At 45.2% G+C, this 27,874-nt stretch overlaps 1 protein-coding gene across 2 annotated transcripts in view; it reads right to left on the bottom strand.

The window, feature by feature from the left end:
• LOC147635214 (tetraspanin-19-like) overlaps nucleotides 1–15,410 on the bottom strand; it is a 31,341-nt gene extending 15,931 nt beyond the window's left edge. Inside the window, exon 1 of one of the 2 annotated variants that reach the window (XM_086802428.1) lies at nucleotides 15,016–15,410. In XM_086802428.1, coding sequence (XP_086658554.1) covers nucleotides 15,016–15,248 — 233 coding nt within the window. In that variant the 5' untranslated portion in view covers nucleotides 15,249–15,410. The remainder of the gene's footprint in view (nucleotides 1–15,015) is intronic. The other variant, XM_086802427.1, reaches the window with a different exon arrangement.
• Nucleotides 15,411–27,874: the final 12,464 nt, after the last annotated feature.

The raw sequence follows: 27,874 nt of genomic DNA on the forward strand, positions 1-27,874 counted from the left end.
TGAATACTTTGTCGTTCACCAAGATTTCTACTGACTTATTTCAGTCATTGAGAGGGCTTTGCAGGACTGATAGTTATTTTGGTCCATTTTGGCAAAAGATCCAGGACGGGAGCTCATTGATTGACCAAGACTCAATGACTGTGCAGCCTACCATTCAGGCTGCAGGAGGCCAGTGGATGATTCGGAATGGTTTACTATTCCATAATGACAAAATTTGTGTACCACAGATCCTGGACATTAGGTCCAAGATTCTTAAAGAGTGTCACGACGCCCCTTCTACTGGACACCCTGAGGTACACATGACATTATCGTTAGTAAAACACACTTTTTATTGGCCAAAGATGAAAGGGTATGTAGAAGCTTATGTTCTCAAGTGTTAAGTTTGTCAAGCAAATAAAGCTGAACGCTTTAGACAGGCTCGGTTGTTGCATCCTTTGCAAATCCCAAGTAATAAATGGGAAAGTATTTCCATGGATTTTATTACCGGATTGCCAAGAACACATCAAGGCCACAATTCTATTTGGGTTGTGGTAGATCGCTTGACAAAAATGGCTAGATTTTTACCAACCCGGAAGACCATTACAGCTACGCAATTAGCAAGGCAGTTTATCGAGCAATTGTTTAGACTGTACGGGTTACCACAGGACATAGTCAGTGATAGGGACTCTAAGTTTACGAGTGATTTTTGGAAACTTGTTTTTGAGAAGTTGAAAACAACTTTGAATTTGAGTTCCTCAAATCATCCTCAATCTGATGCCAAACTGAAAGAGTGAATCAAATTTCGGAGGATATGCTTCGAGCATATATATCCAAAAGGCAAAGTTCATGGGAGGATTATCTTCCTATGTTAGAATTTGCATATAACAGTACTAAGCATACGAGTACAGGTTTTAGTCCTTTCATGCTTATGTATGGTTTTCAACCTAGATCACCTGTTACAATGGGATTCTCAGGACTTCAGCATGATGCAGCACGTAATTTTTTGCAAGACATGCAAGAAATGTTACAAGTTGCGAAGGAATCTATTAGAAGTGCTCAAGACCGAGACAGATTTTATTCTAATAGACATCGTTCACCTAGAGAGTTCTCTGAAGGAACGATGGTGTATTTGCGAGTTCCGAAAGATTCCGAGACTTTACGGACAGGTCGATCTCCGAAATTATCCCCTAGATACTGTGTACCATTTCGTATTACACGACGAATTGGTTCAGTTGCATATGAATTGGATTTGCCTTCTCATGTGAAAGTTCATCCTGTATTTCATGTCAGTAGACTTAAGGAAGTACTGGGTGGAACAGACCAGTTAGTTACTCCTCAAGAAATCATAGATGTCGAGAACATGACATTTGTTCCACACGAACCTGAAAAGATTCTTGGATTTCGTGAAAGAAGATTGCGTAATACGCTTATCACGGAATACAAGATCAAGTGGAAGGATCGTGTTGAGGAGGACGCTACATGGGAGACATTGACTACTCTTCAGAGAGATTACCCTGACTTTTTAGTGAGCTCAAAAGTGAGCTCTTAGAGGAAGGAGAGTATGTCATGTGCACAGTGTGTACGGAATACAAGATCAAGTGGAAGGATCGTGTTGAGGAGGACGCTACATGGGAGACATTGACTACTCTTCAGAGAGATTACCCTGACTTTTTAGTGAGCTCAAAAGTGAGCTCTTAGAGGAAGGAGAGTATGTCATGTGCACAGTGTGTATCTACCGTGTGCTACACGCACACAAGACTAGCTTCGAGGTTGGGGAAGCTTGGAGCTAGGCAAGCTGATTGGCGAGCTGAGTTAGGGATAGACTAACGGCGGGCGCCCAAGTGTGGACGCCCGATGATCGGCCAAGAGCCTATAAAACGGTGGCCAAGGTTAGCCATTAGTCATATAGAGTCTCACGTGACTTTGTGAGAGCTCTATGGTCAGGAGCCTGGATCTAGTGCAGGCGTGCATCTGCTTTATGCAGCCGAGGCCGGCAGCAGTCTCGAGGCCCGCGAGGGTAGCTTCGTGGCGGTATGGGACGTCACGAGGTAGAGATTGGTCGGTACGTCCATCTAGTTAGCTCAACTCGTGGCTCGGTGGGGACAGCCAAGACTTGTGGGCTTGCCCACAGCTGTCAAGGTTGGGTGAGTCAGGCCTGCACCCCCTTCACGTTTGTTCGTTTGTTTGTAGGTTTCAAGTCTTGTACCAGGAGCGTTTACGAGGAGATCCTATGGGGATTTGACACTTTCCTGCCTTCTCAGATCTGCGGGCTGCATTTTTCTTACACTTTAGAGGAGTTTTCACGCAGAGGATGGCTCCAAATACTTTCACCATTCCCAATTGGAGAAAGACTCCAAATTTAATGGCTCCAATTATCCCCAATGGAAGGATGCCATCTTTAACCTACTGGTGGGTCTTGATCTTTGGCGGTTCGTCGATGATTCTACTCCAAAGCCTGACCCTGCAACTAACTCACCACAGACTGTGAATTCCTGGACCAACATGGATCTTTGGGCACGCACGGTCATCTCCTACAACTTGAACCGGCCATCTCTCTCCGAATTTCCCCGTATGGATAAAGCTGCCCAAACCTCTAAGGAATTATGGGATGTAACCGTTTTTAGAGGCACACTTACAGCTGCAAGCTCTATTTAAAAGCCTAACTCAATGAGCTGAAGATTACCCAGATGGATGACGTCATGGCCAAAGTGCAAGAACTCAAGAAGATCTTGAGTCAACAACAAGCCATCTTGGGAGTCCAAATTTCCGATGATGACTTGAGTTACTGGGCAAACTTCCTCCATCTTATCAATCCTTTAAGGATACCATTGCCTTCCGCCTTGTTTGTCCCCCAATGGATACCGTGATTGGCATGCTTCAAGACAGGCTAGATCTCAAGAAGATCTCTGACTCTCCTCCTACTGAGTGGACTTTTTCAGCCAAAGGGAAGCCCAAGTGGCAACCCAAAGGAGGTAATAAAAACGGCGGCAAATCCAAGGAGGTGTCTGCTCCAAGCTCCAAGGATAAAGATAAAGGAAAAGAAAAGGGTAAATCTACGGAGAGGAAATGCCACTACTGTGGCAAGGCTCGTCATCTTCGGCCCGATTGCTTCAAGAAGAAGAGAGACGAGGATAAAAAGTCAAAACAAAAGGACTCTGATGACAAAGAATCCAAACCCAAAGACAAAGATGTGACCCTTGTTCTAGTCGAAGTGTGCACCTCATCCACTGAGGCGTGGACTACTACCTCTCTTGAGGATTGGATTGTGCATTCCGAGGCTACTTCTCACATGACTCACAACAAGGATATCTTGGAGGACACTCACTCTGTCTCTATGCAGGTCCAACTTGCGAACAATCAACCTGCTGATACACCAATTATGGTAATACTCCTCTAGTCACTCCCTCTCAGGGAGTCCCTCAGGGAGGCGCCACTACCTGGAGAATGTTCTTTATGCTCCAGAGTTATCCAAAAACTTACTTTCTGTCTCCAAGAAAGCCCAAAAAGGCTATGGCTATGATCAAGTCATTCACACAGATTCTCACAGGATTATTACTCGGGGGATACAAGAGGGTGGTCTCTACAAGATCGTCAACTTTCAGGAGGAACCCAAACTTGATCACTCTCATCTGTTCCAACTTCTAGCCTCTCATTAGGCTCTTCTTACATAGGAGGATACTACTCTTTGGCATGTCCGCTATGGGCATCTTCCCTTCTCTTCACTAGAGCTTCTTATCTCTCACCACATGGTGGAAGGCTTGCCTCAACTACCTCTAATGTCTAGCATCTACTCAGCTTGTCTACAAGGCAGCCAACAGCGGGATTCATTTCCACAAGAGGCTCTTTTAGGGCTTCCACCACTCTTCGGCTTGTCCATATGGATTTGAGCGGACCTATGACTACGGTCACACCTGGAGGAGCCTGATATTTTTTCTTATTGGTGGATGGTTTTTCCAAGAAGGTCTGGGTCTTTTTCGTGTCTGAGAAATCTCAAAAAGTTCAAAGAATGGGTTGCTATGGTGGAGACTAACACCAACCTCAGTCATCAAAGTAAACTCCAACAATGGTGGTGAGTTTACTTCTCAAGCATTCACTGACTTTTGTACTTCCCACGGCATACAAAGACAGTTTTCTACTCCCCACACTCCTCAACAAAACAGGGTAGTACAACGGAAGAACACGACCATGGTTGAGATGACTCGATCTCTTCTTTCTCATTCTCAGCTTCCTCAAAAGTTTAAGGCTGAAGCAGTTAACACTGCCATGTACATCATCAATCGTTCCCCCACAAAGGCAGTCGATGGGAAGACTCCAGAGGAGGCATATTTTCAGAGAAAGCCATCAGTTCCTAATTCCATGTCTTTGGATGTGATGCTCATGTTCATGTTCCTGATTCTCATCGAGCGAAGTTTGACCCCAAATTCACCAAAATGATCTTCATCGGCTACAGCGAACACTCCAAAGCCGAAAGGCTTTGGGATCCCAACAAAGAGAAAGTTGTATTATCTCAGGACGTGCGCTTCGATGAAACCCCTGAAGGAGATAGCACAGATGGAAGCATAAACAGGAAACATATGAGAGAGTGCAAAGTAGAATGAGAGAGTTGGACAAAATCACCTTTTATAACAGCAGTAAAGCTTTACAATGGCAATGGCCAGCAACTGGATGTGAACTATGTGCAAGGGAATTGGATGAAGGAGTGAATAACGGGAAACTCCTTATATAGTGCATGAGTGAGCTGGCCGACTGCCTCTAGGGCTGGCCAACTGCTCACAGGACAAATAAATAGGAGAAATACAATAAAATACCCAAATAAATGGTAAAGCCCCAGGACACTGGGATGCACAATTCTAACACCCCTCTACAGCTCATAGAGTGCAAGAGTCGGAAGAAGATAAGTGGATGAAGATGCAACCATGGACACTCCAGCACCGCAAATACTGGAATCACCTCAGAGAGTGTTGGAAATTATTTCATCCCCAAATGGACTTTCCCATGCATATTCATGCTTGTATCTGGCTCCAGATGAAGCCCTGCATTGGCATATCTTAGCAGAGATTATTCAGCATTTTTTCTACCATTTTTGGTATTTTTTAGGCATTTTATGGCATTTTTTTGCTACAGCCATGCAGTCAACATGCTGATGCAAAAAACGCAGACAAAAGGGAGAGTAGAAATGAAATGAAATGAAATGTTATATTAACGTCTTCAAAAGGCCATAATGACCTATGAGACCAAAAGTTACATCATGGTGGATCTGATACAATGTCTGGATAAAAAAACCCAGAAAATGAAAAATAAAGATGATACTACTGGCACCTAGAAAATGAAACTGGAACTGGAAGGTACACTATGGAGGTACCTCCATCTCATAATATGTGCCGCATCGGACACTGGCGGATCTCCTCAATATCCTCTGTGGTCAGCACCCTGACTGGGTGTCTCGCATGCCTCGCAAGAATAATCCGAATCTGCCGCTGCAACCTCCGTCTATGCTGGGATGCCCTCCTCCGTGGTCGTGGGCGTCTGGACCACCCAAGCTCAATCGCACGATCAATCAGTGTACCCCTGGTGTGGGCGGTATCCATGTCCTGCTGCTGCTGTGGTCCATCTGGCGCAGTGATGGCCGGACTAAAGAAGTCTGTAATGTGCCTCTGAGTCTGGCTCTCTGTGCGCCTAAGCAGGCTATCTCTATGTCTCCGCAGCTCAAGCAAGAACAATCCCAAACACCTCTGGTCCTGGTACCCCATGACTCTGGAAAGTGGTCCAAAACCCTCTCTGAATAAACAGTGGAAACGACCACGTATCTCATAGTATGCAGTACAATGGCATATATAATGCAGCTCTGTCTCTGGCTCCCCATGGCATACTCGGCATATCCTGGCCTCAGCTGGTATACCTCTATATCGGCCAATCTCAATCTCAAGCTGGTGTGAGGATGTGCGAATCTGACCAATAGCACATCGTACTGCATGAGACAAGTGTACATCCATGTAACTGGGTCTGATCACAAAACCATCTGCTGTGAGCTGAAGAAAATGTTCTCTGTAGAAAGCCATCTTCGTGCCCAGCTCCTCAGTCGGCTGTATCCATGTCCTCCTAATGTCCAGCTGAACTAAATCCTGACGGATGAGTCTGGTAATCTCTGTCCGTGTAAGAGTGAGAGAGGGTGCCTCCAGAGAATACTGGAAGGGAGGCAATCTGTCCATGCTAAAACCATGTGCCTGGAACCAAGATGTCATCTGTCCATACCAACAAGCCGTGTCTCCCTGTAAAGCTAACTGTCGGGAGGACTCCAGGGCGAGGCGTGCATATCTGTCTCGGGGGAGATCCCACAAGCCATGTATGTAGGAGACTGATCTCGTAAGAGCCTCAATCACCAGAGGGGCAGCCGCCAACTCTGCTCGAATAATCTCATGAGGTACCACAGCCTTGGCTCTAATAAGCCTAGCAATCATAGATACCAAAGGCCTCTCCATACCTCTCCACCCGCCTGCGCTGTGATGGCCCACTGAAGGTCCCCATATCTGCACTCCATAAAGCATAGCTGATGTCACTAGAGTGTCAAAAAGCCAGAGTTTTGTTCGAGGTTCCTGAAACTGAACCTGCGAACACATCCTCTCCAAACCACCCAGGGCTGCATGTGCTCTAGTCAATCTAGTCTCTGCTGCTCTCCTCATCGAAAACACTGGCCCACTGAATACTACCCCAAGATATGTATATGCATCTGTATACTCCACAATCTCCTGCCCATATGTAAATGTGGGAGCTGATCGCCTAACCCACTGTGGCGTGGTGTTAAACACCATAACCTTGGTTTTGCCAAGGTTGACAGACAATCCACTATCATGTGCAAACTCATGTAAAGCATCCAGATGACGCTGCATACCCTCAGGAGAGTCAGAGATCAACACAATATCATCAGCATATAACAATAGTGGGATCCATGTACCTGCTAGCTGGGCTCCTCTGTCCCCCAATCTCTCAATGTAGTCAGAAGCCTCATCCACATACATACCAAACAGTGAAGGAGATAACGGGCAACCTTGCTTCACTCCTATAGTGGAGTGAACCAAAGTAGAGACCCCCTCTGGGGTGCGTACCTGTCCTGCAACTGATCTGTATAAAGCCATAATTCCCCATATGAGCTCTGTGGGTACCCCCATCTCCTGTAATCGCCTCATCAATCTGGCTCTGGGCACTGTATCAAATGCTTTGCGGAAGTCCACAAAGCTACAATAAATCCGTCGCCCATGCGACCTGCCCTCCTCAATAATGGCCCGGAGAGTCAAGATGTGGTCAAGAGTAGAGAAACCTCTCCTGAACCCTGCCTGTCCCTCTGCTCGAATGCCAGCTCTCTCTGCCCATCTACTCAACTGCTGCTCAAGAATGGATGCATACAATCGTGCTAGTGTGTGACCAATCATAATAGTGCGATAATTCCCTGGCTGCATAGGGTCCCCTGACTTGAAGATAGGCACGATGGTGGACCTACTCCAAGTCTCGGGTAAGCCTTCGCACATAGCACGATTGAACATCACTGCTAGAAGCTCTGCCAGCATGTCTCTCGCATGAATAAAGTGCTCAGCAACCAATCCATCGTGATCATATGCTCTCCCAGTCTTCATCCTATCAATGGCCTTCCTTACCATCTCTGCGGTAAAGAAAGTACATGTCTGTGGGCATGGTGCTGGCGGGTCAGGAAAAGGTGTCTGTCCAGGAACTGTATATAGAGATGCTGCATAACTACCCCAGACCTCTGTAGAAGTGATGGCCAAAGCAGGGGAGGACTCATGAAACAGACGCCAAGCCTCCCTCGAATCCTGGCTCAAGAACAGCTGGTATAATTCCTGCTCTAGCTGAGCAAGGAAGGCCCGCTTCTTCCTTCGCACAAGGCGTCGGAAGGCAATACGTGACTGTCGGTAAGTAGTGACTCCCAAAGGAACCTCCCGCTGCAGTCGGGCTCTGGTCTCTCTGCACTCCTCATCATACCAGCTGTTCTGGGGCATACATCTAGAATGCTGTCTCTGTCCAGGCTGAGTATGTGGATATGCCTCTCTCGCTGCATCATGTAAAGTCTCTGTCAGTATATGGGTCAACTCCTCCAAAGGTCTCCCTGGCTCCTCTGTGTACAGACGTCTATAAATCCCATCTGTGTAGACAGCATCAGTCTCTGAGGTAAAAGTATATCGAGTGTGATCTGCCCCTCGTGTCCTCTGAGCTGTGGTAAAGTGAAAAGAGATAGTCAATGTCAACAATGCATGATCCACTACTACCCCAATGGGCCGAGATCCAACTGTGAAGTCCTCAATGCATGAAACAAAGCTGGGCATAGCCATAACATAATCCACTGTGCTAGCACCATGTCTATGTGGAAAGCAAGTAAATCCAGCTGCTGACGGAAACCTCTGCAAGCCATTAAGTATGGCCAACCCATGCGCAGTCCCCATATCTACCAAATATCTCCCATACTCTGTGCACTCCACATCCTGTGAGCTTCTGTCTAATCCCATATCCAGAGTGTCCAACTCTCTCAGCATCTCCTCCGAGGTATCATAAAAGGCTGTCTGGCGGTTGCCCGTCCGGGCATTAAAGTCCCCTAGCAGAATGATGTCTCCATCCCTAGAGAACTCCCATATGTCATCATCTAGCACAGAGAAAGGAGACTGCCCTCTAGGTGCTGCATATGTCGATGTACTAGGAGCAAAATAGCATATGGCAATATACAGGAATCTGCCTGTGTCGGCCCTCAGTCTCACCCACATATATCTGGCCTGATCATCTCTCCGAACTATGTGTATAAGCGGTTGCAGCTCCTCCCTGAAAAGAACTGCCACCCCTCCTGATCCTCTACTACTGTGTACCGATCTCGTCCCTACTCTGCAAGCTGTCTCCCATCTGTATCCTGTCACCTGTGGCATCATCTGACCAGGGGCCTGGTGAGTCTCCGAGTAGAAGACTATATCTCTATCTGTAAAGCTGTCCTCAAAGGCACCTACATCAAGTCTGAGGGATCCATTGCAGTTCCAGGCTGCCAGCTTTAATTTGGTCCCATAGGTCTCGCACCGTCATGTAGAGCGTCGCTCCACGATGACCACCCTCCCTTCTCTATAAAATGCTATCTTACCCTTTTCTCTTGCTGCTCTAATCTCTGGCATGACTTCCTTCATATGTGCAAGCTGTGAAAGAGTAAGATCATCACCAAGAAAAATGCCTGTATTCTTTAAAGTGGGTCGTCTTTTTAAGAACTCCTTCTTCGCCTCAACAGAAGGGAAGCGAAGTATGAGAGCTCTTTCCTTTGATGTTTCCCCGTTGCCTCCGCTTTTTTTGCCCACTCTCCAGGCTTTTGCGTGTGTCGGACTGTCAATCCCCATCAACACCATAAGCTCTTTCACCTCCTCTTCAACTTTATCCCCGTCTTTAAGGCCGGTAATCCTCACATGCAAAGCACGAGAGAGATGGCTGGAAATTCAGTATTTCATATGGTAAAAAGGTACATAATCCTTACAGCCATGGGCTGCCTTGAAAAGGTAGTAAAATACCTATTCTAGTCCTAGTCTAGACCCACAGCCAAAGGGGGAGTGAATGAAAAACACAATGAGCAACTATGCCTATTTATAGGCTGGATATGACAATCAAATCTGGCCGACTGCTGGTCGGCCAGCTTTCTCGACATCAATGTTTCACTTGCTGCAGCCGACTGGAGCTCTTTATCTGGCTGCCCCTTCAGGATTAGCTCCAGAGAATGTCCATGGCAAAACTTGCATATAACATCCCCCTCTGCTCTGATACCAATGTTACATGTAGAAGCTCTGAGAGTCTTCTTTCAGCCCTAAACACCACTTAGAACATGCTGATGCGAAAAATGCAGACAAAAGGGACAGTAGAGAGAGAGAGATGGCTGGAAATTCAGTATTTCATAGGGTACAAAAGGTACATAATCCTTACAGCCATGGGCTGCCTTGAAAAGGTAGTAAAATACCTATTCTAGTCCTAGTCTAGACCCACACCCAAAGGGGGAGCGAATGAAAAACACAATGAGCAACTATGCCTATTTATAGGCTGGATATGACAATCAAATCTGGCCGACTGCTGGTCGGCCAGCTTTCTGGACATCAATATTTCACTTGCTGCAGCCGACTGGATATCACACCTGCATATTCTGGCTGACAGCACTCCATGTCCTCCAATCAGTCAAATCCCTGCCAAAACAGCAGCACATGCTCCAAATCCCTAGTTCTAGTCTCTTTTTCTCGCTACCCCTTCAAGATTAGCTCTAGAGAATGTCCATGGCAAAACTTGCACGACATCCTATTCCCAATCTTTCCTCTCTGAGTTTCTCTCATCCACGTCTTGCTCCCACCCCTGCCCACATACCATCCTACAATCCTCCCTAAGTCAATGACTCCATGAACCTTACAGCAACCAACTATCATACTTGGTCTTTCTACACTCAATTGTTGCTGGAAGGAGCCGGTGTGTGGATGGCTATCTCCACACCTCACTTGGTGGACCCTGCTTTGCGAAGCATATTGGATGCTCGGGCTCGTCTTATCATCATCCATTGCATGACTCCATCCATACAAGCAGGCACAGCGTGTCTCCTCTCAGAGTAATGCTCATCAAATGTGGACAGAGATCCAGAGGAGGTATGGGAGAGTTTCGACAATGAAAATTGCCAAATTGGAGTTAGATCTTGAGAAGCTTACCATCACTGAGTCAGATAACTTGATTGAGAAGATCGGAGAGTTCTCCCGTATCAAGTTGCAACTTGAGGAGTACAGGAGCACCATCAACAATCCCATCCATAAACTTCTTGGTAAGTTGCCTGCTTCCTTTGATTCTTTCAAGGATAATATTTATTTCCGTGATCCTCTCCCCCCTTTTGAGGAAGTCATGAGTTATCTCCATGACAAGTGCATGCTTCGCCAAAAAGGCAAGTCAGAGTCTGCTTTTGTTGCCTCTAACAAGGGCAAGGGCAAAGGCAAAGGCGGCAAAGGGAACTCCAACAACAACAAGCAAAAAGTCACCACAAAGTCATCTTCTGACAACGACGATTCTGACAATTCTAACAGCATCAAGGGTTCCAGGAGGAAGGATTCTTGTGAGTTTTGTGACTGACTTGGTCATTCAGAGGCCAAATATTTTGCCCAATAGGCTACTTCCCGCAAAGCTAAAGCAAAGCAGGAGTCCTCCTCCGATGGCTCAGACACTTCACCCACGACAGATGGCTCAGATACTTCACCAACGACAGAGGAGAGTACGAAGTCTCATGCTAAGATGGCTTTTCTTGCTATCTATGATCCCCCTGTTCTTTCATCTTCACAGGAGGAGCAGGATGAGTCCATCCTGGTGGTCACACAGGAGACTTCTGATTCAGAAGTCGGTGCCCTATCCGCAACAGCAGAGGATTATTTACGGGAGTTTCTGATAGAGACCTTATTAGTTCCTCTAATCCCTTTGGATGAGTATCTTCCTTCTCTTGTGTTGTTCCATGCTGATGCCATTATTGCAGATTTTCTCTCCTCTCTTTCAGAGGAGGATAGTGGTTCTTCTACAGAGCAGGTGGATGATTTTGTTGAGATATCCTCACATATTCTGGAGCTTCCTACTTTGGCGGCTTCTCTCCTGGCAGTTGCTTCTCCTTCTTGTGTTTCACAGGAGGCATCTTCCACTATCTTGGATCCTGTCCCTACTTCGAACCTAGCAAATTCAGCTATCATTGATGATCAGTTTGTTCCATCAGTTGTTTCAGTTTCTTCTTCTTCAAAGGAGGATTCTACTTCGGTCCCGATGCTTGTTGCAGATGCAGAGGAGGTACCACATTTTTCAGAGCCATCTATGGTTCCATCTCCTGAGGGCTTCTCTCTCCAGATTGATCCTGGTGTTTCGTCTTCGATATCTTCTCGATCTTCTCGTGGCTTCTTCCAAAGACCTTCTCGGTATTCAGATGTACCATATCTTCGCGAGCTTTGTGCCTTTTATGAGGTGGTTGTTCCTGCAGCCTCTTTGGAGGATTTTTTGCAGCGTGCCGGAGTTGGGGTCCACCCATCTGGCACTGAAGAGGAGGTGTTGGAAATTATTTCATCCCCAGATGGACTTTCCCATGCATATTCATGCTTGTATCTAGCTCCATATGAAGCCCTGCATTGGCATATCTTAGCAGAGATTATTCAGCATTTTTTCTACCATTTTTGGTATTTTTTAGGCATTTTATTGCTACAACCGCTGTCGGCCTGCTACAGCTGGCCGACTAGCATACTAAGGTAGTATGAAAGGGCTGGCTCCCTTTTCCCCTCAGATCATCTCTCTTTTCAGCTTCTGCAGTGATAAGCAGCATCTACGGGACCTCCCTCATGCTGCTCCACGTGATGTACTACCTTTTCTGGTGATATTCAGCAGTGATCTTCTTTTCTCCTTCATGCTTGTTGTCCATACACAGTGTTGTACAATTCTTGCAGCATTTCGTTGTGGGTATCACAGCATAGTACCCATTCTTTGAGAGAGAGCACCCACCAACCTGTTTCCTTGAAACAAGATGCCACCACGAACAGCAAGGAACTTTGCTTGGCCACGAATTCCTACACAAGTGTGCAGTGAACTCCAAAAATAGATGATGAGCTGCTGGACACACCGCGCCCATGATCCCCAACAGTGGACGGAACACATCACGTCCCAAAAGCCTCGAACAATGAACTTGGAACAGATCCAGTTCATAATCTCTACTATACCAAAGATAACCATGTCCTGCCGGATGTCTAATGCTTGGAACTCCGAATCACGGTCCCCATGCACCAGTAGGTGGAGCTGTAATCAAAGCCCCCTCTCTCGCCCACACGCGTCTTCTGGCTAAAAGCACATGGGGGAAACCACATGTGTACTAGAGAAGTACACCATCTGGGGTCTCTTGAGCCGGAAGCGCCTTGGGAGCCCTAGAAGTGGAACTAGAATCTGTATCACTGTCCTGTGTCGTGTCTTTGCCTTTTCCCTGAGATGAAGCCTTGCCCTTGGTCTTGTCCTTCCTCTTGGGAAAACAATCCTTGCACAAATGTCCTCTTTTCCCGCAAGAGAAGCAGCGACTCCGACCTTTCTTTTGAACTGAGGAAAGTGCCTGGTCAAAACTGTTAACTGACACCTTCAATTTACCCTGTGAGATGAGAACGGACTCCTCCTCCAAAAGTAGGGAGCTAAGATCATCAAAATCCAACTGAGTGGATACTCCTATCTTCATTGCGAGGGATGGAGCCCCGAGTATGCCCACAACAGGGCTAGAGCAGAGTGGGCCTTCATGGAGCACATTCGGCCATGGACATATTGCAACTACTCTCCGTCCAAATCGACCTCCAAAGCCCTCCGTGAAGACGATGCTTCGATCGAGTCTCACTCCTCCCATGCCTAGTTATGTGTGGATTATTCATGGGATGGACGGGCCCCGCTCCTGTACCAGGAGAGGGAATCTTCTCCAAGAGATTCAGAGAGCCTGTATCGTTCATTGGATATTTTTCTCCTGTAGGAGCACCATTTATCGGCAAGATGTACCCAAAGATGCAGGAAGATCTTGCTGGGCCGTTTGCCACACTTTCTAGCCCACCCGCTTTTGGTCCAAAAGGAAACCAGAGAGGTGTGCATCTCAGTCAGCGAGCTGCTGCTCCCTTCACTTTTGGACTTAGGCACCATGGTGCACGGGAGAGCTCAGTGGTGGGTGATCATCACGATTGGGGAGGACTGGGTGGGCCTCCTCAATATTTATGCCGTGTCAAGGCGAACGGAATTCTAGATACAGGTGCACCAGGAGCTCCCTCAGGGACATTGTTTGTGCATGGGAGGGCACTTCAACATGCTAGAGGACCCTATGGACAGACGGGGAGGAGGTTTGGACACTATTTCCCGGGCTAAGTACTCCGCCTGGGCAGATTTTATCCTCACCATGAGAGGACAAGATTAATGGCACCTACGCCCTCTGTTTTCTAGGTAAGCAAACACGAGGAATCACGGTCCGAACTTCTCTTGCATCGACAGATTTTTGTGTGGATGAGTGGGCATTTAGGAGGGGGGGTATGGTCGGCATCATTGCAGGCACAATGTTATCTGACCATGCCCTGGACCCCTGGCGGTCTGAACAACCGGAGAGTGTCCACATCCCCGAGAGTTTGGTTCACGACACCTGGATTGGCACACACATTGAGGAGATATGGGGCACTCTTCACCTTCAGAAAGGGATCAGCCTAGATTTGGGGCTTAGAGAGGTTGGATCACTATTGTAGAGAGAAGCCTAGGACAGATTCATCGCATTTCAGGAGCAAGAGGGGAGCCTGCACCTCCCCCTAGAAACTACAAGAGTAGACCCCAGATAGTGAGTCACACAAGGACGCAGCCCGCATGGAGATACACTAAATAGAGGAGAGGAGGGAGTCTTGATGCAAGATTCCGAAGATTCTTATCAACTTTATTCATTTTTATTTCATTATATTCAGCAACTCGGTGAACATGGATCGCCCACAAGCTTGTAGCACAAATACTCCTTTTGGTGATAACATATCTAAAAGGGAAGTCGGTCTATTTTTGACCCCCAATGCATTCATAGCACATTCTAGTGATTGTTTATATGCAGCTAAACTATGTGGTTGATTAAGTGATTAGATGAATTAATAGTTCAGTGCTCTGAGAATCCGTGCTCCCAAAAACTGCACAAAGCCGACAGGCATGCAGAGCTGAAAACATTTTGCACATTTCGCACATAGTTGAAAACATGCCACCATCATCTTGGCAGGCATGCATGCTGAATTCACAATTGAATCTCAAATAAACACATTAAATTTCTCTATTTTACTACATGATATCCACAAAATGGGGGTAACAAATCCGCAATTTTCCTATGAAAAAGAAAATTGTTTTATCCATTCACACAAGTGCGTTGCAGAACATTGTCGCAACAGCAGACAGAGAAATCACGGTAAACTAAAACATAGATTTCTTTACGTAATTAAGTGGTTTTTTGGGTGTATGAATGTGTTTAACAAAAAAGAAAAAACTAACCAGACAGGAGGTAAATTCCATGCGCCCAAGTTGAGGTTCGATGCGTCTGGGGCGTGCTGGGATGGAAGGATCCGGAAGCTTGAGGATGTGGGCAGCTTGTGGAGAACCCAAAGCGAGTAGAGCAGCAGAGCCACCCCTACAAAAGAGAGCAAAAAATTAAAGAACTTTAGCATGCAGCGCAGGCACGCGCTGCAGTAGCCTTCCCTCCACCTCCTATTGTTGCTCCTCATCATCCCACCCACTTCACAAAATCGATGAAAGTCCAAGACCCACTTCACAAAACCGATGGAAGTCAGAAATTGGTAACTGCGCACGTTAGAGAAAAGGATTTGGACAGCAGCCGACGAAAAAAAAAACAAAAAAAGCACGACAAAGGTTTAGCACTAGGTACCCGCGAAGACGTTCTAGGGGATTCTTAGGGACTAGGGGTCCAAGGGTAGGTGCTCCTTTGTTGAAGCTTAATAGTGTTTTTGCAGTGTTACCTTACTTCTCCCAAGAGCCAAAAACTGTGAATTTTCTCATAATTCATTAGTTTTTGACCTTCCCTCTCCTAAAAGATTGGTGGCCACTCTTGTTTCAAACAAGAGTAGAACCCTCAAACCATCAAGCCAAAGGAAAGTTCTCAAATTCACCATGTAAGTTGGAGATTCTTCTCTTTTCTATTCATTTTATGGTTTTTTTTTATGATTTTTGTCTTCTCTAAAATGAACTGATGTTATGCCTCATTGAAAAAAGGTATTCCCCTCTCTTCTTTAGTAAATCCAACCATTCTTTATCCTAGATGAATGATTAATGGATAAAATAACTACCGCGAGAAAAGAGTAATGGTATTTATGGCACTCAACTATAACTACGGCGAGATGAGAGTAGTGGTATTTATGGCTCTCACCCCACCGCCATAAATCTACGGGGGCGACGGCAGTAATCTCAGGCAAAACGGAGTAATTTCGGCTCGTCGCCCCCTCCCCCCATTAGGATTCGAACCCAGCACCTCGAGCATCTTAGCCACATGCTCTACCATTACTCCCATATGCAATAGGGAGCAAAACGTATTTAATATAATTCAAAACTCTCGTCGCGCTGACTTGCAAAGTAATCTCGGCCCAGGGGTAATCTCAAGCACGGTAGTCTCGGGTTGCCCAAGATTACTTCACGAGCCGGCGAATTTGGGCCGTAGATTTTTGCAACGCAATGGGGACCCTAGATCCCACTACTAGGACCCCGTGGGTGGTAGATAAAGATGAGGGAGAGGGAAAAGGTGAGTGCTTGATTGCTTGAAGGAGAGTTGTTGGTTGCTTGAGAGTTTAATGCTTTGGTCCCCCACCCCCATGACGACCGTAGATCGTATCCCTTCTCAAAAGTGCTACGCGCTCCCTTGTAATCTCTTTCTTGTTAATAGAATCTCAACTCCAACGTGGGTCTTTCTCGCAAGCAAACGTCCCTCTCTCTCTCTCTCTCTCTCTCTCTCTCTCTTTCTCTCTCTCGGTAAGCAAACGTCCCTCTCTCTCTCTCTCTCTCTCTCTCTCTCTCTCTCTCTCTCTCTCTTGGCAAGCAATCGTGAGTCCCGCAGGGATATTGGTCGGCGGTCCCATTTATTGTGTTACCGCTTGGCACATTGGCAAAGGTGAAACGAGCCCCGTCAAGGTCCCCTTGGGGTCGAGTCGTCACACTTGTAGGAGCTCCTGCATTGGCTATAGATTCCTTGTAGAAGACTATATGGGCACAGACTCTTACACATTATGGGTATCCCCCTCTTTTCCAGCAAAAGTGTAACTTTTCCTAAAATTTAGGGAGATCTCCCCTGCCCAGCTTCATGTCCTCATCCATCTCCTCACCCACCCTTAATTTTAGGAAAAGTTCTAGATTTCTAGCTCATATGTGTAAAGCCCCTTCAATTCGAATGGCTAGGAGAGCAAGAAAGACAAGCACAATAAAGGAGAGAGAGAGAGAGAGAGAGAGAGAGAGAGAGAGCATTACTACATCGTGTCTCTATGTGTGTGTGTGTGTGTGTGATTTGTGTGTGTGTGTGAGAGAGAGAGAGAGAGAGCGAGAGAGAGATGGCAATGACACAAAATGCTCAATTGAGGAGGCTCATTCCTTGATTTGAAAGGGAGAGGAGGGCTCCTTTTATAGATAAAGGGGGGGGGGGAGAGAGAGAGGGATTTGAAAGGGAGAGGAGGGCTCCTTTTATAGATAAAGGGGGGGGGGGAGAGAGAGGGATTACTACATTGTGTGTGTGTGTGTGTGTGTGTGTGTGTGTGAGAGAGAGAGAGAGAGAGAGAAAGGGATTACTACATTGTGTTTGTGTGTGCGTGTACGTGTGTGTGTGTGTGTGTTTTATCTATATTTAATAACATATCCACAGCTAAATAAAAAGTTAACAAAAAGTTCAAGGACCCAAACAGTCTTAATGAATGAAGTGTTTTTAACATGATTACACAACAACAATATTGTTTACAATAATCATGTTATGAGTTGTTGGAGACTGTGTCTCCAACAATGCAACATGTGTCGTAAAGCTTAAACTTCAAGACATTTGAGAGGGTAGATCCTGTTACTTGCATCCATCCAAAACAGACAAACAAGTTGTTAGCCTGTGTGTGTATTACAAGTGTCCTAAGATCTACCACATGTTATAGATGTCACCCAAATATCCTCATATTTAAGCTATATTCGAGTCAAGTAAAAGGAAGATGGAGTGGATCCATATATTAGGCCATAAAGTTAAGACCTTATATTTAGGCAAAAACTTGGGACCAGGAGAAACCCCTTTATAAGATGTCCTTATTAGTAAACACATGATTAGCATGCAACCAAGCATTCAGAATATCATGTGGCTTTTAATCAGCTAAGTGTAACTGAAAAGAGATAGATGATAATTCAGTATTTAGCCATGGACCTAGCCATATTTGTTCAAAGGTACCTCATAATTGTCTCATCAAAGAGCTAACTGCAATATGCCCAATCCCTCAAAATCATAGAAAATAATTGTGCGCTTTTGCCGCACAGGTCGTAGCTGGGGACTTGCCGAACACCGTATGCGAGCCACGAATGGCTGCAAGCATACAATCAGGAAAGCAAGCTCAAACAGAATGCAAAAGGTGTGTCACTCACCGCTCAACCGCCGCCTTGAAGGATTCCCGTGTCGTAGTGAAGAAGGAGCCGCTGTCGCCACTCTACCGCCTCTCCGCCGCCCTGCCGCCGCTACTCAGTGCTGCTCGATCGCTCTCTCACTCTCTCTCTCTCTCACACACACACGCAGGAGAAGAAAACCAAGGAGATAAGGCAAGAGCACTCTTGTATTCACAACACATGAGAATGAGGATTTTAGGGTTACATTTGACTCTTATAGGTGACTTGGCCGTTCACACTTGGGCGTCCATACATGGCCGGCCGACGATCCTAACCCTTATCCTACTGATATTCAAGGTGCGCCTCTCATCGGCGATCACCCAATCCCTTCATCCTTAACATATGGTGCCGACAAGCCCGGCCCATGACTCAGAATATTTAAATTAATGACGTAAAACATAGTACGTCTCAATGTCCGTCATAGGTTAACATGCCCCCCTTCCTGATGTAGATTCCGTCCTCGGAAGCTATGGTATGGTAAGCTCGATAGGGTTGTTGTGGTGGACCGTCTGCAAAATAGGGAAGTAGAGTGAAAGTATACTGGAATTCAAAAGATATAAAGTGTATAAATTCAAGCATGTTAGACCACAATGGATGTTGCTATGAGAACTTAGTTTAAGGGTCACATGAATGAGCTAGTGTAGCAAATTAACAGGAGTTTAAAATTATTGAAAGTAAATCAAGAGTTAGCAAGGTGTCAAAGGTTAATCAAGGTTTATAACTGGTCTAAGTCAAGGAAAATAACCAAGCTTAATAAATAAACAAATGACCACACTGTGTCTACTCTAAGAACAAGTTAATACCACGAGCCTAGGGACACAAGAAACATCAGAGTTACAGAAGCCTTTTGCCTTTATTTCTTTATGCACGTGACAATTTTTATACACAATGGCGACCTTCCTAAGGCAAAACTAACATCGATCCTGGTACCATGTTTAACACAAAGCATTCTCCAAGAATCTATTAGTTCACCTTAGGCAAGGCTACCCCCTACCAACCAAGGCATCGGTCTGGCGTAGAATACTCCTCGCCTACCAAGTATCAATAAGGCGATAGGCCAACATTAAAGCACATCATAGACTTGTATTGCCATTTATTGTAGGCTTTTTTTTAAAAAAAATTATTTCTTTTGATCTTCGCTCCTGAACTATAATTTGTCTTGCATCCTTTCGACAAAGGGGTAAAAGCTATGTCCTAGAGGTCAACACAAACATGGCCAGGTGTCAAACATTAAGATAGTTTGACCCTAGACCTAAGACAATCGTATTCCAAGGTTAACTAAAGACTGCATGCATTCTCAAGAATATATCCAATAAGGTTAAACTCATTAATGATTCACACTAGCACGTCAGGCAACTTCAAAAACTAAGTAGTACATTGATAATTTCCATGTGGTCATGCATTATAGTTCATGCAATTAATTGAACAGTAAAAAATTAAAGAGAGTGGGCATGGAAGAATTACACCTGAAATTGGAGATCTCCTTGATTTGACGAGACAGCTTGCAATTTGATGTAGATATATTTTGATGAACGTTGCGGCAGTCTCAGGACTTGAAAGCGAACCCACCTCAAACTTTTCAACCTGTACAATCAACTAACAAGCACTATACCTCGAGAGGCACATCAGTGTGAAAAATTAAAGACTCGTTTAAGGAATCCAAACTAGAAAAAACTTGAAAACACTAACCTACCTACCAGTCACCACACTACTACTGAGGATACGGTAAGAGGATGTTGTAGAGTCCTGGCTCTAGCCCTAAGGCTAAGCCTCTATCCGCATCATCCAAATAAATAAAGTCAACCTCAGTAGTGCCATGAGTTTCATCCGTCCATTCATCATTGTCAGATATTTCCTTTTCATTTTCCCATCCACATAAACTCATCAAGAATGTAACCATGCGAGGATAGTCATCTTGTGGAAAAGGAAAGCATTGGGCTATCGGGGATATTTCCTCTACGGAGTAGGGGTCAGTCATGGTCAATAGGCGAATTAGCCATTCTAATTTCTCAACATTTTCCTCTCTGGCTAGTACATCTATATGATCCCATTCAGTTTCAATTACAGGATAACACATGTGAAATATTTGAGAAAGGTACAGATGATACCTCTCACCAAAGGTGGGAGTGGATGAAGTGTATGATGATCGTGCATCTGCCATATCTGCAAACACAGATATAGCATCAGTAGGTTTGTGACAGGTCAATCTAGTTCTTGATTGTATACGGATATTTCTTTTCTTTTTGTGCTCTTGCTCTTTTTACTATTTTTTGTTTTTCTTTTCTTTGTATTTTTTTTAAAAAAAATGTATGAAGCTATATATATACATCCCCTTGAATTTGGCAATTACATAGGGGAGAAGGTTAAGGAGGAAGCATTAGAATGTCGAGCGTGAGTACATGCTCCCCCTTTCCTTGGGTAGATCATATTATTTGCAATGATGTTGCAGCCTCTTGGAACCAATTTGTCCAGCGGGTCATAGGTTGTGATGTGGGCAGAAAGCTTTTTATGACCCTTGTGGCCACATCCAATTGCAGAGATGGTAGTGTACGCTCCCATTGACGAATGGAGGAAATGGTTTCAGACGATACTATTACAAGGGGAGACGTAGACTCATCAGTTTTTTGTTGGGTGTTGACAAGAGTAGGTGTAGAGCATGTAGAAACTTCTATATGTGTGTGTGCCTAGCATGAGGAGCTAGAAGCTTCATGTGGCTCCCCCCTTCCTGAGCTAGGTGGTAATGATCGATGTCGTTTGGAAATCCAAACTAACTCTGGAAGAAGTGGTGCGGAGCACTCTGTTACCTTTCCCTTACCACGGTCTTGAATTGTCATTGGGGTGGCAACAATTGGTTTGCAAGGTTTTACAGGTGATGTAGAAGGATTCAGCTTATGTTTAGGGACTCAAATCTGGTCATTCCCCTCGTAGTACCCTTGGGCTACTCATAATTTTTTAGGGATCCATCGCGATGTTACATTGCCCTTTCTCGGGTGGGTAGCTGCTTTCCTTTTACGAGGCTTCTTGGTGGCTGAACGAGATTGAGCAGGGGAAGTAGCTATTAACGAAGCTTTTGGGACCCATTTGTATGTGTTTTTTGGCATAGTAAGCGGAGCTTTAGAGACCACCCTGCATGTTTCCACTCTTGGCGTTGAAGCGTTAGAGGGGTGACAAACAATCAAAGATGGTTTTGCCACTGGACTTTGTGATTTTTCATTATCTAGCATTTGAGTGGATGACTTAGGTGCAGGATTTTGAGCGGTCAGACCTAGTGTGGGTTCTTGCGTTGTGACTCGTCTAGTTGCCCAATCGATATTGCACTTGGTGGCCATCATCCATTTGCGCCCTAAGTTTACAGTCCCTTCCATGGTACCCGCAGGCATAACCAAAAAACTTTGAATTACGGTCCCCTTGTCATAGGCAACCGGAGTGTGCAGAATTCCTGAGACAGGGGTTTTCTTCTTATTGATTCCTTAAACTTGGATAGCACTCTTGGATAAAGGTGGTTTTCCAAGTTGACACCACACGCCATATGATAACAAATTGTGTTGAGCTCCTGTATCCAATAATGCATTATACAGCACCTCCCCGTAAGGACTCTGTAACTCAATTGGGTATCTTAGAGGCAGGTCAGATTCCAGTGCATCCTCCTCTGCTTCCTTGAAAAATACTTGCGTAATTCCCAAGTTGGCTTCTCGTTGTCGCCTAGCACGCTGTTGACGTTCTTTGGTTTCGACTCTCGCTTGTATCTTTTTAAGCTCAGCTTGTTCTTTAGCTGCCTTCTTTTGATGGATTGCATGTAACTCCTCTTGGCTCAGGGGGTCATAGTATCTTTTGAATTTACTCCCATTAAGGAATCCAATGGTCTCAACTCCGTCGAGAGTCTCCACTCTGATGGTACCTTGCGGGGTAATTTCACATACTCTATACGGTCCCTTACCAGCATATTTGAGCTTCTTCTTTTCGTTTCGCACTCCATACATCAGGACTTTATCCCCAACCTTGATGTCCTTGTCCTTTAGGTGGCGATCAAACCAATTTTTCCTTCTATCCTTCTCCACAAGGGCATTGTATACAACCAATTGTCTTTCTTCGTTTAGCCGCTCAAGGATATATAGACGCTCTACTAAGGGATTACCATCCCAAACCTCTTGAGTAGCAACACGAAGACTAGGAATGACAAATTCCCACGGCATGACCGCTTCTTGGCCATATACCATTTTGAATGGTGTGCAATTAATAGCCACTTTTTACGCAGTACGATAGGCCCATAAAGCTGTCGTAAGCTTTAGATCCCAATCCGTGCAATGAGCTTCAACTGTCTTTGTCAAAACAGAGATTAATGTCTTGTTTGTACTCTCAGCTTGGCCATTCGCTTGCGGATAATAAGGAGTAGATTTATGATGGGATATCATGAAATTTGTTGTGAGCTCCTTAATCACGTCATTTATAAAATGCGTCCCATTGTCGCTCACAAGTTCAAAAGGACAACCGAAGCGTGTGATTATATTTTCAAAGAGGAACTTGGCTGTTGTCCTCGCGTCTGCCTTACGTGTTCGCTTCAGCCCATTTGGTCATATAGTCAATGGCCACAATAATATAGCGAGATTGTGTGTTTCGGGCCGCTGGGCTAATTGGACCTACAAAGTCTAAACCCCACTTTTCAAATGGTTGGTTTACTTTGATTGGATGTAGGGACATCTGATCTTTCCGTTGGGGTTTCTTGTATCGTTGGCATTCATCGTAACCCTTCACAAAGAGTGATGCATATTGGAACATAATGGGCCACCAATACCCTGATTGTAAAATCTTTCGCGCAGTTAAGTCTCCTGAGAAGTGACCACCGGCTACGCCCATATGTGCCTCTTGCAAAATGTATAGATACTCATCCTCTCGGGCACAACGCCTAAGAATGTCATCCTTTCCTCTTTTATAAAGAGTCCCGACTATCAGGCCATAGGGTTCGCATTCTTTGATCAGCTTTCGAGCTAGATCTTTACGAAGCTCCTTGGGTGGAAAGCTATTAACCAAAAAGTTAACAATCTTCTCATTCCATTCAAGCATTGTCTCCACCATGAACAGGGAAGTGTCAGGTAAGTCATCATCAACCCCCATAGGAGCTTCACCATTAGGTATGCGAGACAAATGATCAGTCATGACATGTTTTTTGCCAGGTCTCACAACAACAGTGAAATCAAACTCAAGAAGAATCAATAGCCATCGTGTGATTCTTCCTATGGAGCATGGTTTGTTTACCACAGATACAACAATGCTTGATGATCCACATAGAAAACAAACTTGGTGGCAAGGAGGTAATAACGAAATTTCCTCACTGCATATATCATTGCCAACCCTTCTCGCTCCGTAGTGGTGTAGTTCATCTCAGCATCGTTCAACTGGCGACTGGCAAAGCTAATGGGGTAGTCTATCTTGTGTTCTCCAGGTTGAGTTAACACACACCCCCAATAGCAAAGTTTGATGCATCAATATGCACATGGAAGAGTAAATCCCAGTTAGGCATTCTCAAGATTGGAGCACTCGCCAAGGCCTTCTTTAATAGCTCATAGGCACGGTCACATTCTTCGGTCCAAATAAACTCGATGAGAAGCTTATATAATGGTCGAGCTATCTCGGCGAAGAATAGAATAAACCTTCGATAATAACCAATGTGGCCCATAAAGCGTTGGACTCCCTTATAGTTGGTGGGTGGTGGCAGTTCCAGAATGACCTTGATTTTACTCTCGTCCGTGGAAATCCCATTTTTGGACACTATATGCCCTAAGATAACTCCGTGTTTAACCCAAAATTGGCATTTGAAAGTATTCAAGGAGATGCGATATAATCTACACCTTTCAAATATTTTTCGTAAACACATCAAGTGCTCATCCCAAGAGGAATGAACACAAAGATCATCTAAGAAAGCTTCACAGAAGTCCCTTAGATATTCCTTAAAGGCCGTGTTTATCAATCGTTGAAATGTTGCAGGTGCATTGGTCAAGCCAAAAGCCATGACGCGGAAGGCAAACACTCCAAACTCCGTGATAAATGCTGTTTTAGCTTGGTCCTCGACTGCAATTGTGATCTGATTGTAATCCGAGTACCCATCTAAAAAGCTATATGCCTCCTTGCCTGCCACTCTTTCAAGCACATGTTCAGAATCAAGGGGTAATGATCCCTTCTGGTGGCTGCATTAACCTTTTTGAGATCAACGCACACTCTAAGTTTCCCATTCTTCTTTGGTACGATGACTATCGGAGAAACCCATTCTGAGTGCTCAATAAGGTATATGAATCCACATTTTACAAGCTTTTCAATTTCCTCTTGTTCAATCTTGGCGTACTTAGGATTCATTGGGTAGGGACGTTGCTGGACTGGTTTAGCAGTGCTAATCATTGGAATCGTGTGTTGCACCACCGAGGGTGGAACACCCTTCATATCATGATATGTCCAAGCAAATATGTCCTTGAATTCTTTAAGAAGCTTCGTAAGTGCAGCTTCTTCCGCTTGGTGAGGTCTTGAGCAATAAAAACTGGTTTAGACTCCTCACCCAGATCTGCTAAGTCTATCTCCTTAACTACCGCCGGGCCATCGTAGACACCGCTACTCCCATTGGTAGGTGTTCGTTGGGCTTTTGTGTAGACCACTTTACGTTCCCCTGTGGTAAATGATTTGAAATGCTCGGGTGCGGGGTGTAAGTCTACTGGTTCTTGTTGTGCCAGGCTTTTTTCTTTCAATTCCGCTTCCTTTTGTTGCTGAGCCAACTCTTGGTTTTTTTGCCGCCTTCTTGCAGTATGACTTAGTTTTGGCTTCTCATCAATTTCTAATTGGGCGACGTCATGAGGTTGTGGAATACACCACATGACACCTTGGAGGTATTGTCCCCAATTATGCGCTAACTTCCGATGAGCGTCAATAGCTCCTACATAACTAAGCCATTCTGCGCAGTGGATCTCTCTTTGTTTTTTGCAGTTCGTACATTGGCTCGATAGCGTTGTCGCTTATGTCTCGTTTTCTTCTTACCAAGTTTTTGATTTTTGTTTCTGTCAGATTCGAACTCACTTGGTCGATCCTCACTTGTGTCCCCTTCACTTTCGGATGAACTGCAGGAGGTCACCGTCCTAGGCCTTGAGCACCTTGCTTCCACATTTGGGTGAATATTTGATTCATTCCCCCCATCAGGCTCAGAGTTAGTTTCTTCTTGAGATTCATACTCAGAGTTGCATTGGTTAGAGTCTTCGCTATTTTTAGTGTCAGTGGAGTTTGCCACTTTCTCGCCATCAGGAGTCAAGTGCATAACACCTATCATGTTTATTGGCACTAACGGTGGCATATCTTGCCCCTCACGTGTTACCCAACTTGTGCCTCTATTTCCCCATGTGTCTATGGCTGCCGCTAGGTGTACCTAATCCACGTTATCCGACTCAGTCATACCCGGTAGGACATCCATATAAGGAGAATCTTTCCCATCATCAGTCTCTTTTTTGCATGTATAGCAATACCTTAATGGGGCGGAGTGAATAGTGGTATCCGATCGATTATCAATGATAACCTTGCTTCCTAAAGGATGTGCACGACCATTCTCAAGATCAACTCGAATGACAGAGTCCTGGAATTATAGGTAGACATGGTTTTTTGACCAGTCATGTACCATTTGTGCTTCCCTCATGAAAGGACGTCCTAAGATCATTTGATATGACATAGGATGCTTGGAGAAATCCATTACAATGAACGTATGTTTTACCTTGTATCCCAGGACCTTGATCTTAAGGTCCCTTAACATTCCAATAGGTTTAGCTATGGTTCCGTTTGCCATCTTAACCACTATGTTTGTGACTTCAAGGTGAGGTCTTCCCATAGATTCCCAACAGTTTTTAGTCACAATGCTCACGCCAGCACCACCATCAAGGATTCCCTTTAGAGTTAATCCCTTGGTAGTAATGGGGAGGGTTGCATTAGATTCGTCACCTTCAAAGTACTGTCCCAACTTGTTCACAGGTATTTCAACGACCGAGTCTTCATCTAGGTTGGGTTGTAGATCCCAATGTTCCTCTTCATCTTGAAGCGTGTCGGGTCTATCCATATTTGCAAATTGTGGTAGCCCCGCCTTTAGTTCTCCATTAAGAAATGCCCGAAGAGCTAAGAATAGCTCAGGATCTCCGTATAATTTGGATATGATCGTGGTTCTGATTTCAGAGGACATGAAATCCATTAGCTTGGACACATTCAACGATACTTTTTGAGACATCGCCCCTTGACTAGGGACTGGTGAAGATGGAATCACTTCCTCTTCGATGGGGTCAGGCATTCCCTCACTAAACATTCTTTCAAGCAAAAAGGGTGTTTGCCCACTTCCTGATGTCCTATCCTCACTTTCTTCCCGAATGATACTAGGTATAGCTAACGGTTTATGGTTCCTGTGAGGCTGAACTTGCGTAGGAAACACTGTGTCTGGAATTTTGATTTTTCTCGGGTTTGGCTCGAGTTCTCTTTGTGTTTCTTCCACCAAACCCCTTAAGTGTTGCACTTGTTCAATCTCCTCAACTGGGTTTGGGTAAGTTCCAATCTTTTTCTTGAGGGTTTTTGGCCCACGTGGCTTGTCTTGGGGAGTCTCAGTCAGTTTGGGTGGTCGAGAGGGCATTAACTAACTTGGTTGTGGGGCTGAGGAAGTTTCCTTCTGTTTTCCCTTATTTATGTACTTGCTTGATTCTCCTTCATTGAGCTCCCGAGTGGGTTCCTCCCTTAAGGTAGTGGCTTTGGTCCCCATGGTTTCTATTAAATCAGAATCATCTTCAGGATCATTCATATACACGGGGTCGTCTCCTGTCCCTATGTTAGTCTTTGAACTAGGCTTGGAGCTCGTAGCATTAAGTGATCTCTTCCATCGTGTTTTCTTTTTCTTTGCCTGAGCGATTGATGCAGTATCCCTCTCTTCGAGAATGTAGTTTTGATTTTGAAGCATTGACCGTGTAACTACATTCACGGGTACAACGGGTGTGGTTCCTCGTGCTTGGTTGGTGACCTCAACCAAATTCAATGGCGTAATCTTGGGTGCATTAGGATTATGTGGACATTGAGCGATCAAATGATCTATGCCACAACGATTACATGTAAGTACCGGCATTCCCAATGTGCTCCCTTGATATGGTTGCATTTGCGATCTTCTGTAGCCTATTAGGGCACTCCGCTACACGATGCGGTCCACCACAATCGTAGCATTGAAGAGGTGGTCTCCTCGCCAAGGTATTAAGGTTTTGCCCTCTTGTGGCGAGAGCAGCCGCTTGATATACAGGCTTGACTTGCCCGAAATGATCCTCCATGTAGTACTGGGGAATCATTTCAAACGTATCAATCCCATATGAAGCAGTGGGGTCTATCTCCTCTTCATAATCCCCACACGCACTATGTGACTCACAACCCATCTGGTTTATTGGGGTAATCCTTGGTGGATGTGGAGGTTGTGGTCCTAGCACTAGCGGTGGTAACGGCACAGACTGGACTACATTCGGATTCCTTGGAACTATGTGCTGTGACGGTTACTCAACAGGTTGTGCAGGCATTAGCGCGGGTACTTGAGGTGTGTTTGACCAGGCTAGTGGTGCCTGATTTGCCAACATTTGCTTAAGTACTAGGCAATCTTTAGATTGATGGCCATACTTACCACATGCATTGCAATTTCCATTGAATTTGACTCTGAATGTGGGACATTCACTCGTGCTATGTGGTCCTAAGC

Source organism: Cibotium barometz, chromosome 9 (assembly GCF_041138505.1).
Source record: "Cibotium barometz isolate CiBa-2024 chromosome 9, ASM4113850v1, whole genome shotgun sequence".
In the NCBI taxonomy this organism is placed as follows: domain Eukaryota; kingdom Viridiplantae; phylum Streptophyta; class Polypodiopsida; order Cyatheales; family Cibotiaceae; genus Cibotium; species Cibotium barometz.